The 13,721-nt window shown below is 39.9% G+C and overlaps 1 protein-coding gene across 1 annotated transcript in view; it reads right to left on the reverse strand.

Annotated features, from left to right (window-relative positions):
- Abca13 (ATP binding cassette subfamily A member 13) overlaps positions 1–13,721 on the reverse strand; it is a 449,044-nt gene that overhangs the window by 59,600 nt on the left and 375,723 nt on the right. The window contains exon 55 of the mRNA XM_017802262.2: positions 7,697–7,847. Within this exon, the coding sequence (XP_017657751.1) occupies positions 7,697–7,847 (151 nt within the window). The remainder of the gene's footprint in view (positions 1–7,696; positions 7,848–13,721) is intronic.

Consider the following 13,721-nt stretch of genomic DNA (forward strand, 5'->3'; position numbering starts at 1 on the left):
ATTTAGAAGGATAAAATTTATAGGAACATAAAGACCAGTTGATAACTGTATATCCTAAAGTCTAAATAAAACAAGATTAAGCTAAAGCACATATTTTTGACAATAAATATAATTTGGGGTTCTAATAATATGAAAATCATGAAATATTACAAACCTCAAAACTTCTTGGATAATAATATGGTTCCCAATAACATCTTTTACCTAAATTTTTTGTCACTGCATTGGTGTAGTGTCAACATAATTTAGAAAATGAACGAAGAGACTCAAGTAGTAGTTGATGGTCAAACACTGTGAGTCAAGGGAAGAGATGTCAAGGTCCAAAAGGAGCCTGAAGATGAATTCCTGAGTTTCCTACTAACTTTCCTAAGAAAGTCATCTCGGAGCCAATCCTATGTTTTCACTGAAAATATTCAAGTCATTGTCCACAGATCACCTTATAGGAAGTATCCTTTACCCTGCATCCATTCTGTACAGCGATATGGATTAAAATAAAGTCATTATTTTAAAAAAACTTCAAAATGTCCTATCTAAGACAAGCAAACACAAATAGCTAAGGAGGATGCTATAGGTAAGAGGAGGTGGAGTGATGGCTTCTGCAGGGAATAGAGAGAGAGACCCTGGAGTTCATGCAGATTCACAAATGAGGTTTGACTGTCATCCTGGATAATCTTCATACAGAAGAGGGAGGAGCGATTGTTAAACATCATAACAACTGGGCTTGTTGTTGGTTGTGCTCTTTCATTAAAGGAGGGGAAAGCAGGGTCTTTGAACCCTCACCACATTATCCAGCCACTCTTCCCACCCAACTCTATGTAATTTGGCCCTAATCACACATGGTCTCCTGGATTTGGGGAGGGCTAAAGTATACAATCTGGGGAAGGCTAGGAAGAGAAGGCTTGACTCATGCTGGGAAAAGGCTTTCCAGTGTGCATACCCTCAGGTCATTCATACACCTCAGTTATCTCAGTAAGTAAGCTCAGTAAATTCATTGGCTAATCAGTAAATCTGTAATCAAACATGGTTTGACACTAGAAACTTAAAAGGGAATAAGCATTGCTTAGTATCCCCAGGAAAAGAATGCTCACAACCAATGGAAAATTTATTTCTTAATGTTATTATGTCTCATAATTACTTAAAAAATAAAATGAGAATAAAAAAAATGTTAAAAGGATATGGGAATGGAGATATTTTCCAAAACAGAAAGAAAAAAAATGAGAAAGCCTAAGCAAGTGATGAAGCTTTGTTTAAGTTTCTTATAATATGGAAACAATGAGACAAAAAGAATATTCACATAATCTTAAAATTTCTAAGGTCATAGCTTATTCAACTAGTTTAAGGAACAAAATATACATCTATCAAGGTTTACCTGAGAATATTTTGTTTTTCACCCAAGCTTTATCTACATAGCACATGGTAATCAAAAGTACCAGACTGGTGGAACTAACCTTATTGGATGTTTAACAGCCATAGTTTGAGGCCTATACTAATGTGGTCAGAGGGACTTAAAGGACAGTTTTTGCCCCTTGCCCTCCAAGGTCCACTAAGTTCCAGGGGACTATAGAACATATCTCAAAACATCCTACAACTGTGGTGAGTCACCTGTCCTCTTGCTCAGGGAGGACACGGAGATCCCACCAGATAGACTTGAACTAGTATCCAGTCTACAAAGAGGAGGTCAACTCAGAGGAAACATTCCTCCATGCTTCCAAGTGAAGTCAGCCATGGTTGAGCAGGACTTTTGACTTATCTTCACATTGATGGAACTGGTAAAAGAATGGAGCCAGGGGCTCCTCCCAAGCCCATGTGACCCCCAAGGAACAGATCCTCAAATGACCTTAAGTGTAAATATAAATTGATTTATTTGGGCCAAGTGTATGGTCTTAAACACCCAAAAGGAAAGTATAACCAAAGAATAAAGTCATCAGTATATTTCTTTAAGAGGTCAAGGGATTACACTTCCCAGACATTAGGCTTAAGTCTATGTAAAAAGTTATCTAGACAATTATTTCTCATTGATGATTTTGTTCCTAACCAGAAAGTGCTGCTCACATGTAAGAGTTCAAATCTTGGTCTCTAATACTGTAGTGCCCACCTGTAGCTAAGGAGGACAACCAGCTATTATTCTAAAATGATCGATAAATTGGTTTTCTCCCCCTATTTAAAAGCCTTTTAGAGGGAACTGACACTGATTCTAACTATTCCAACAGCTATAAATTTTCTGAAAGCAAATCCTGAATCCATCACTCTAGAGTCCAGCCTTGGAAGACAAAAGAAAAATGAGGATGAACCCAATAGAGGGATGACATCAAGAAATTCCAATGGTCTCTCATATGAACATTTGAAAATTGCCCTGTTCTGATTTTTTTCGAGTTCCCTGTGTGGAACTAGTAATGCTAATTACTCTTGCCTTTACTTCTCCTTCATATCTCCTATTCACCAGTCAGGACTTTCTTTTCCCCTTACAGATAAGAGTTATTCAATTTGGGAGTCTTTTAGATAGCCCCACTGAAGGGGTTCCCCAATTGCCTCACCCTGAGTCCCTGTTCAGCATGAAAGAAGCCAGAGCAGTCTGTGTTCTGATTCCCTATCCACAAGTTGGGTAACCTCTTCAAAGGATGATGTGATAAGAATAGGAGGTAGGAATTGGCTAGGCAGTTAGTGTAAAAAGATCCCAAACAAAAGTAGCCAGTTTCTTGGCTAAAGTCAAAATGTCATCGGGCCTCTTAGCAGCATACTCTGTTCCAAAGGTGAAAAACGTCTAAAGTATTTGGGAGCACTTATCTAATCCTTAAAAGATTTTAGGGTTACCTTTTCAGAGGGGGGAATGTTAGAGTAGCAAAAAGCCCTGGGCATGGTGGCGCACACCTTTAATCCCAACACTTGGGAGGCAGAGGCAGGCAAATCTCTGTGAGTTCAAGGGCAGCCTGGTCTACACAGTGAGTTCCAGCCAGCTGGGGCTACAGAGAGACCCTTTCTCAAAAAGACAAAAATAAATAAATAAACAAGTAAAGTATTTTTTAAAAAAACATTACTACTCCCCCAAATTTCTAAATACTAAGTCAGTGTCTCTGTTATTATTCAACAAGTATTATTTACATTTTTCCCTGTACCACTCTATGTGTATGAAATTCTCCATAAATTATTTTTTTTAAAGAAGAGGGAGGAAGAAATCCAGGAGGTTTCCTAGGAGAGGAAATCTTTGTTTCATTAAAGAGTTCTGTGGGCAGCACTGCAACTCTATGTATTCTGAAAAGAGCAAACACTAATAACTGAAAGGCAGCAAAAAATGCAAAAGTATAAAAATCTGGGTGATTTTTAGACCTATATAAATGTCTAAAATTAAAATGTATGTGTATTAGAAATGTTTATTTTGCTCTAATGCATTTTATTCAGACTAGAAATGAAAGAAAGCTAATAAAGGAGAAAATGAAACAAAATAATGATGAAAAAAGCCAGGTTCTATAGAATGCACCTCAGAGAGTAAATACATTTTTAATAAATTTGCCAAACTGTTATTGCTTACTTTTATGAAACCAGGAAAATGCTTGTTATAGTTCCTTAATTTCACCAAAGGTTAAATAGTGCAGTCTACAAATTCCAGAGTGGCTAATCATAGGGAAGATTCTGGAAAATGCAGGAACAAATATATCAGTCTGATCTAATGCTCTGTGAATGTCACTTTCAGAAAATAACTGAAAATGACCTAATAAGATGCATTTTGCTGACCTCTTTTCTGCACTCAGCACCACTATCAAAATAATGGCAAATGTAATGTCCTGGCAATTGAGGCTGGCAAAATACTACCTAGACTCCCAATGTCATGAGTCACAAAATCTCACTGTTACTGTCCCAGAATAACAAAATGTTGTAAGTTACAGAATTTCTCACATTTTTCTTTCAGAAAGCTTTAAAAATTGTATCACACTTAATGCAGAAGTTTGGAATTCTTCCGACTTCATGGCTTATCTTGCAGTATATTTGGCACACAGTAGGACTTTGGTAAACATCCTTGTCGCAAAAATAGATTACCCAGAAAAGCATACACTCAACAGATGCCAGAACCAAAGGCTGCCCATTGGCATATGTAGCCATATCAAAACTCTGCCATGAGATTCAAGATCAAAATGAGACTTTAAATAGGAAAAGAAATTGAAGATTTCTGATAGAAAGCCACCTTCTGGCCTTTCCTCTTCCAGCGACCTGCTGGCTCCACTCTTTTTGACCTAGGTCTTCTACCTCTGCAAAACCTGCTCTGAATCATAAATAACTTCTAAGATACAAATCATGTCTACAGACTATGCTGGGGAACAACACTCAGTAGAAGTATTCTCTGTGAACGATGTGCACGAATTTACAAAAATGAGGCCAGTAAGTACCCCACTTCTATCCCAGATAGACCAAAATGCAGAATTCTCCAGCTGTCATCCCAATTAGAAGTGTTGTTTGGATATGATACTCATCCTGAAATTACCAGCAACTTCATTTATACATTCCCCAGCATCCCAGATTGTACCTAAATTCCAGAATCATTTGGCTGTGATTTGATACAGAATGCTTCACCACCAGGTGATTGATTGCAGGCTCAAATATCCCCCTGGTATAAAACTGCAATGTGAACAATAGAAAGACTAGAAATCATCACTTCAACCTGCACTACCTAAAGTGAAAGCCAATTCAGCAAGTTTTGGGAATGTATGGCCCATGAACTCTGTACTCCAGGTTGAGCTCTTTATAAAGCCTGACTCATAATAGGAGGAGGGAAGGAGGACCAGGGGCTGTGAGGTTGGTCTAGAAAGGCCTTGGCAGCAAGCATGGATTCACCTTGAATCAAGGAACACAAGATGGCTGCCTGTCTTACCAAGCGGAAGATGCCAAAGAGCATGGCAGATGGGTGAGGAAAAAGTCTTTTGGGTCTCTGTGGCCCAAGTTTGCATGGGAGGTGTCCTCATGGCCCCAACTCATTGGAGCACAGTATAAGGTAAATAACTAAGAAAAACTCCAGATTAAAGGAGCCCTGTACTCACTCCACATAGTTTCTGATTCCTTGATCATTTCAGGGGCCAAGAAATAAATTGGAACCATTGATAGCAAAAGGACATTCATCCTAGACCATAGCAACAATCAAGGGAGACTTATTTTTATTGATTTTTTGTGTATTTCACACAGAAAATCTCAAACAATTTTAATCATCTTTATACTCCCATCCCCTCCAGGTCCCTCCCTTAGACCCCCCACTGGAACACATATACTCTGTCATCCGTGCTAAAGCCTACTGTGTCAAGTCAGGATCCCCAGACATTCGCCAGTGCAAGTCCATCCACTGAGGTCTAGTCAGCGCCCCTTGTTTTAGGAAGATCAGCTCTTTTTCACCTAGCAGTAATCAGTTGTCAGCATTTCTCAACTAAGATTGGGTCTGCTGTTCGTTTCCCCAGTTCTATGCTGTGTTTCTGTCTATCTGAGTTTGGATAGGACTTCTATATGCTGACACCATTGCCATAGAATTATATGAGCACTGTCCCAGGAGCTTGTAGGGCTCTGTTTCCATATGGTCATGCAACTCCTCCCTGGTTCTTACAATCTTTCTGTCCCCTCTTCCTCAATGCTTCCTGAGCTCTGAGTGGGTGAAGTTTAATAAAAGAGTCCTGTCCAAGGATGAGCATTCTGCAGACTCTTAATCTCTGCACTTTGGTCATTTGTGACCTTTTGTGTTCCTGGCCTCTGTTGCATGACAGATCTTTATTAACGAGAACTGAGAGATTCATTAGTGTCCTCTTCTTTACCACTGTTCTATGTTCCTTGAGCCTTATGTGTAGAGGTTGCATTGTAGATGTGTCACTTAGGTCTGGGCAATTCATAGACAATATCTGTGTAAGTAGTTGTACTTGGTAATAGTCTCTGACTGGAAAATAAGATTTTTTGATGAGTGGTGACTGGGATATCTGTCTGCAAATATAAGGTTACATAATTTGCACATAGTAAGAAATAAATTATTCTAGGGATGTGACAATCTTGTGAGAACTCTTAATCAAAAGCCTGTGCTCTAGGGCTGGTTTGTCATCAGTGGGACCTGGATAAGTCATCTCAATACTCCGTTTCAGTTTCCCAATTGCAAAATCAGGAATACACCTCTTAATTACTTTGAACAGGGTGTGGGACAGATGTATAAGATGATAGTCATTTGTCACTTAATTTCATTATCATCTTGTGTCTTCACTGTTAAATATTTGAGATCCACAGTGGATGAAACACCAAGATATAGTCCATGACTAAATAATCATTTCTTGTTATCTTATATCTCTTAGTTCTCATGCTTCTACATTTCAAATGTTCACATATTTATACTAAAGATAAATTTGCCTCCAAAGACATGATCTCCTTTGGGAATATATAGAAACTGTCGATCTATTATCAACCTCTGAATGAGCAAGTGGCAACATTATCTGTAAAATACATCCCAGTTTCATGAAAGAAATAAAGCAAGTTCCTAATTGGTGACCATTAAAATATCTTCTCAGTGGAGAGGTTGAAAACACAAACCTGAAGGGCAGTGGACTATCAGAAGGCAATTGCCCTGGGTGACAGGAAGCACCGAGTCTTATTAAGAAAGACTTTTCATGGGGTTATTCTCCCAGATAGAAGGGTCCAGACTTACAGTCATTGCCAAGCATCCACCTCTCCAATCAAAAACTAACAATGGAGGGGAGGCAGCTGACAGGGAAAATGCCCATTAAAGACAGAGCCAACAATTAGCATTGGATGCCAAGAGCTGTTTGACTGCACCCAGAAGGTCTCCTGCAGGGAGGTCAGTTTTCTTGGTTTATTAAGAAAGGAAGTAGGTAAAGGGTCCAGGATCTGGATAATGAAGTGAAGAGATTTTGTTCAGGCTTTACGCTAAGCTATGGAGTGTAAATAAGAAACGAAGACTGAAGCATTACAAAAACAGCACAGAGAATGAATTTTCATGGACCGGTGGACAACAGCTATTAGTTTTTTCTCCCATGAATCCTAGGATGCTTTGTCTCCCACAGACTCCAATCGAATGCATCAATAAACCCCACCCTTCTTCTCCTATGCCTTTTTCAGAATCCAGAAACCCAGCGAGCACTCCACATACTACAAAGAGGTATACAGTGGGTAAAATATGCTTTAAGTGACTTCCATTCTGGCAGCTTCCTATTCAGAACATCCTCTGTATTGTTCATCAAGTCTCTGGGCTCTGCTCTGACCACATCGCTTCATCAAGAGAAGTGGCAACCTGCTCTTCTTCCCTCAGAAAGCACATGAGGAGCTGTGGGGGTCCCTGCAGTTATGGCTAATATTTTATTCCCCTGAGGCCCCCAGTAGGCACCCCAGACAGGAATCTGTTTGCCTGCTCACAAGGGAGTCACCCACTCCAATCACTCCCAAGTTCCACACACACACTCTGTGCCAAGCTTGTCATATTTATTCCTGACTACAAATGAATACTCCAGTGAGCATAAAGGGCATTTACAGGACAAAGGAAAAGGAGCTGGAGACAGTGTTACACAGGATGTTACCTTTGATTTAGCTTCTTCCCCAGGACTTCCTCAAACACATTCTAAACATGCAATATCAACCAGGCAGTCATATTTAATATGAGCAACCTTGAGGCCAACCTGAGAGTCCAGCATCTCTACTGGGTCCTTTTCCTCTGGAAAATCCAAGGGCTGCTTACCTGGGGGATGTATTGCCTTGGAATCCCACGCAGTCTGCAGTAGTAACTGAGATGTTCCCAACCAGTCAGGAGCTCATCCAGGGTATCCTGCTGCGGACAGTAGCCAATGAGAATGCCTGCCTGGTAAGCAGACTCCAGATCCACCGCATCTCTGTGCACACAAGTAGAGCAGGCTGAGAACAGGCCTCCTGAACACACAATTCATCCCTTAAATCTGGCTCAACAATCAGTCTATTGTCGTTAACTGACCATAGTTAACTAATTTAGCACAAACAGGCTCCCCTAATGAGAAATGAAGGGGACCAGAAAATGCCACTCAAAAATATGCATCTTGGGCAGAGGAGATACTTTAAGCTTAAAGGGAACTGAAAATCAGCAAACTCCAGGAAAGCTGTTTATCTCTTCCCAGAAGGCTGAGATAGAGTACAAACTTCCCCCTCGCAAAGGAAACATCTACTTGCAAAGACTGGGGCCAAATAGAAACATAAGGAGATGACACTAATTTGTCAGGCTTTCCCTCTCTTGCCCAGAACTTTCCTCCCTATCCAAAACCCCCAACCCCCTTCCCTTTGATGAAACTGGTGTGGAAGCCCCATTCTTCCAGCCCATCATTTGCTCCTCTCTCCCTCCCTCTCTTCCTTCATATCTTCTCTCTCTCTCTCTCTCTCTCTCTCTCTCTCTCTCTCTCTCTCTCTCTCTCTCAATATCTACTTTCTTCCTGGCAAAACTCTTTCTTGAATATATACAATCAAATATGCCTTTTATTAGTTTAATTTCCAAGGCCCTAACAGAGAGCCTAAGAGCGTAGAGGGAAGAACTGTTTCCTCCTCCTTCCAGGAGCAACCCATGAGCTCAGTAGACGCTCCTTTCCAAATCAGCTTGTGTTAGTCATCATAACCATGATAAGCTTGGATGTTAAAAGAAAAAGTGTGTGTGTGTGTAGCACTGAGCTTTATTTTTTAATTATGTTTATTATTTTCCATGCATTCATGTGCATGTGGATGCTGGCCCATGTCTGGAGCTCAGAGGACAATGGGGGTTCTCTCCTTCCACTGTGTGAATCTTAGGGATCAAACTCAGCTTGTCCATCTGGTGGCAACTACCTCTATCCACCAAAGCAACTCTGTGAATAATCAATGCATTAATCCTTAAAATTTCAATTACAGATTTTATAATTCAAGTTAATTGGAACTATCATATGTCAACTTTCTTTGAATATATGAAAGATAGACAGTAAACTTAACGGGCCCAATTCTCAGTGGTTTCTACACAATAATTACCACTAATCCTGGAGTGAAGGTTATGTAAAAACATACATATTTAAAGACATGGATAAAACATACATATTTAAAGACATGCATAAAATGATGTTGACCATGAAGAATCTTAAGGACACTTTGGGAAAGAAAATTTCTCTTCCTAAATTCAAGTGTTATGAAAAGAGAGAGTTGCTGAGAAGGTGTGATTACTACTGGGATTCTAAGCACTTAAAGAAAAAGCACAGTGAGGAATTAATGATCATTTAATTTCTATCAAAGCAATATATATGTACATGAAATATGCAAACAAGGGAAGAAAACATGGATTTGTGCAAAGAAAAAGTCAATATGACTTTGATTTCTCTACCTCTCTGGTACCCTTTTCTGAAACTAGTAAGAGTTACACATTAGGGGGTGGAGAGATAGTTCAGTGATTAAGAGCACTGGCTGCTCTTGAGAGGACCTGGGTTCACTTCCCAGAATGCACATGGTGGCTAACAACCATCCTTAACTCCAGTTCCAGGGGAATCCACACCGTCTTCTAGCCTTGTGGTCATTGCAAGACACAGGTGCACTTACATTCATGAAGGCAAAGGACTCATACAAATAAATTTTTAAAAAGAGTTATACATTAGACTTCGGTTTCTTCTTAAGTAAGTGGGGCCAAAGTTTTTCTCAATCTGATTTCTGTTGCACAATAGATATTTTCTATTTGTCACTCAAAAATTTTATCAGCCTATTTTGAGTCTTTATGACACAATGAGATGTACTTGCATGTGTTCAATGACCTTACCTAGGATATTATAATTCTGTTAATTATACCAGTATATAATATCAGGATATATATTTCATCTGCTTCTGAAAATTTCTCTCTACCTTGTATTTTTTCCTAGTCTATTTTATTGTGATAAGACACAAAATTTACCACTTAATGTGTACACTTTGATGGCACTAATATTCATATGGCTTTCAATCATCTTGCACTGTGGTTCCAGAACCAGTGCTCCCCTATCCATCTCTTTCTCCTCATCCCCTGATGCTGCTGGTCTGTGTTTGCTCTTTATGGGTTTGCCTGTTCCAAGTATTCTTCACACAGTAGATATGAACACACACCCTGTGGAGCCTTTGCATGTCCTACTAAGAATGCAGACTCATTAGTCTTTGTGCATCTGACTTTTTTATTTTTGATACATATTTTCAAGGTCACTTCAGATTAAAAGATTTATTAACATTTCATTGAGCTCCTTTTTGTGTGCAAGAGTGTGTTGGCTGCTTGTAAGTATGTACACCATGTGTATTGAGTGTGCACAGAGGCCAGAAGAAGGGATCGAATCACTTGAAACTGGATTCACAGATTTTTGTAAGCCACCATGTGGATGCTGGGAACCAAACCTGGGTCCTCTGTAAGAGCAGTCAGTGTCCTTAACCACAGAACCATTTCTCCAGCCCCTGTATTCTCTTCAATGATAAAAATGTCCTTAGTAGTTATAATTAAAATGCTGCCTTCATATTGGGTATGAAAAACTAAAGCTCATGCAATGCAGCTGACCCTGAGTTCAGTAAAGAGCCTGTCCTTACATACCCCCTGCACTGGCAACATTATAAATTTAATTCCAGAAAGGGAATATAGAAAGGTACTGTACTAAAAGAAGAGGAAGTAATTTTTTAACAAAATTAAGTGCTTTTAGAGCACTTTTCCTCTTACCGGAAGTTTGAAAATGTCATCGCAAGCTTCCATATGCTCTCACTCCTTCCACTTGGGGTGTTCCCATTAGAGTGGCTTGCATCAGCATTGTAGGTTTGTAATCACAGAAGAACTAACACTGACCTACCATCCAAGTCTGTCATTTATACTGTGGTTCACATTTTGTGTTGCAGTGCTGTTTTATGCACAATAGAGCATCATAAATAATAGTTTCGCTAACTTAAAAATCTAACGAGCTCCTTCTATCCACCCTTCCGCTCCCCCTGCCAAACTTTCAAGATCACCTTTTCTTGCTATGGTTTTTCCTTGTTTAGAATAGCAGAGAGTTGGAGTAACATGAAACGTTTCGTGCCTTCCTTCACATAATAGTATGCTCTTAAGTTTTCTTCATGTTATGCTGAATGAATGTGCACCCCAAAATTCATTTGTTGAAAGCTAACGCTCCAAGTAATGATAGTAGAGGTAGAGCCTTTGAAATTAGATATAAGCATGAGAGGTTCAAGAATAGGTAAGTGCCGTGATGTTTAGTAAGTATCAGTCTGACTGAATTACATCTTGACAACTGGTAAAGCAGTCCTTTGGAGTGTGTCTGTGAGAGTGTTTCCAGAAAAGACGGGCATGGAGAGCCACACTCAGCAGGAAAGCACCGTCCAACAACAAATCTTCGCCCACAATACCCACACCGACCTACTACCCCTTCTAGGCCTGGGCTGTAGGGCCAGATAAACAAAAGAGCAGAGGAAAGCAAATTCACATACCTCCCCCACCCCCCATTTTTTGTACCCTTTTCTTTCTACCCTTGGCCATTAGCACACCATTAGAACATTGCACTTTGGGCTGTAGGAACTGTATCAGCTACTCCCTGGCTTTTGGGTGAGACCTACACTATCCACTTGGCTACTTCTGGGGTTTGGGGACTTAGATTGAACCACATTACTGGCAATCCTGGATTCCCCTTATGAAAAGCAAATGGCCTGTTGTGAGACTTCTCAGGCTCCACAATCACATGAGCAAATTCCCCCAACAGAATACATCTTGTCACTCGCCTTGCTTGTTTGTTTTTCATTCTGTTTTGTTTTGACTTGGTTTTGTGAAACATGGTCTCTCTATATCCCCAGTTGGCCTGGAACTCCCTTTGTAGAGAAGGCTATCCTGCATCTCACAGAGATTCCCTGCCTCTGAGCTGTGTGCCACCATACCTGGCTTGTCGTTTTTGTCAATCTAAAACATTTTATTTCTATGCAGGTTTCAAATCCTTAATTGAAGCTGTTCAGAAAAATCTGGTCCCAGAGAAAGTGGACAACTGAATGCAAGCCATAACCATGTAGTAAGCAATTACAGGTATGCATCCCAGAGAGAAGGAAAATTCACGAGGGTGCCTAGTACATGCTCACCTGTGGCTAAAACTCATGCCCTCTGGACAGAGGAAGAGACAGGAAGAGGTGCATAAAGTGGCCCCCTAGAGGCTGAAGGGCTGAGCAGAGCTGGAATCACCCCTCTGAGTTAAAAACTCAAAGATTTGGGTTTACAAAGACAGACCAGACCTAAAGAGCCCATAACCCAGAGGAATCTGTAAGTGAAACCTTCTACCCAGATGCACTGCTCAGTTCCTTCACCACAGAGGCCCACAACAAAGAGACACATGAATGACAGAGCTCTACAGAGCTAAAAGTGAAGCAGAGGTATACAGTTTACAATAAACCATGGAGATGAGCTAAAGCACAGGAGTGAAGAAAACAGACGTTGGGACTCGGTAACTGAATGTGGTTTTCACTGGGGACCATCGAACACTGAAACCCTAGGAGAAACAGAAACAGGTAAGAGAAAAAAGGGCTCTTTAATCCAGTCACCTTGCATTCTGAGTTTTATAATATGATTTTTTATTCTAATTACATGCTAAAGCCAAATGGAGCTCTTGTTGGAGGGAATAAAATAATCCAGAGGTTTTAATATGTTTATTCAATGGAGCTTTATATAAGAGGTTGAGTTGTGATACACCAAAGAATAAGCACATGAAAAGCTGAAATCCTAACACCCTGTACTTAGAATTGTGGCTTTCTTTGGAGATGTATTTTACTGTTAAAATTAAGTTTGAATGAGATCATTAAAGGGGCTCTATCCCATATGACTGGTGTCCTTATGCAAAAGGCGAATCTGGACATGGGATATGCATAACAGGATGGTGTGGTATGACCAGCACAGGACAACACAAGCATCTACCTGCTGAGGTACAGTCTGGAACACACTACAAAGCCTCAGAGAGATCAGCTCACAGATGCATTGATCTCAGAATTCAGGTCCCCTGAACTGGGAGATAACATATTCTATCACATCCCTTTCCACTTGCCTGATCATGTGAGAAATGGTCAGAGCTGCAACTACTAGTTTGGTATTATAATGAAACCAAAGCTTGGCTCATCAAATAACAATGGCGTTATCCCAGTAAACTCAAAGTAAGTTGAAAATATTAATCAAATGCATTTGCTACCAAGTGTGGCCACCCATGTCCGTAACCCTACCACTCTGAGGCAAAGGCAGGAGTATCACGAAGTAAAAGCATCTCAACATGAAACAATATGGATACATCCCACAACATGGGAGTTTGAAAATAAGACACTCGTTAAAGAGTAAACACACTGACCCAGATTTGGTGGCCCATGCCTTTAATGCCAGTTCACAGGAGGTAGAGGCAGGCAGATCCCTGTGAGATCAAGGATCAAAGTCAGTCTGGTCTACATAGCAAGTTCCAGGGCTACAGGAAGATCTGGCCAAAAAAAAAGCACTAATAAACACCGTATAATTTCATTATTGAAACTCACAAACAAGCAAAACTATTTTAAAGTGATTAGTCAGAATATATATATATATATATATATATATATGGTTTGAAAGGAAAACCTTTCAAAGAGGAAGAGAGTTTCTAAGCACCTTGTAGAGATTATATGTGTTAATTTTAAAGTTAATGTTTTAAAAGGTGTTATTAATCTCCATGTGCTAAAATAAGTAAAATACTTGACTCAATCTTTTTTTATTATATTTATTGTTTTTCATTATTTTATGT

Source organism: Nannospalax galili, unplaced genomic scaffold (assembly GCF_000622305.1).
Source record: "Nannospalax galili isolate Female #2095 unplaced genomic scaffold, S.galili_v1.0 scaffold304, whole genome shotgun sequence".
Taxonomy (NCBI): Eukaryota; Metazoa; Chordata; class Mammalia; order Rodentia; family Spalacidae; genus Nannospalax; species Nannospalax galili.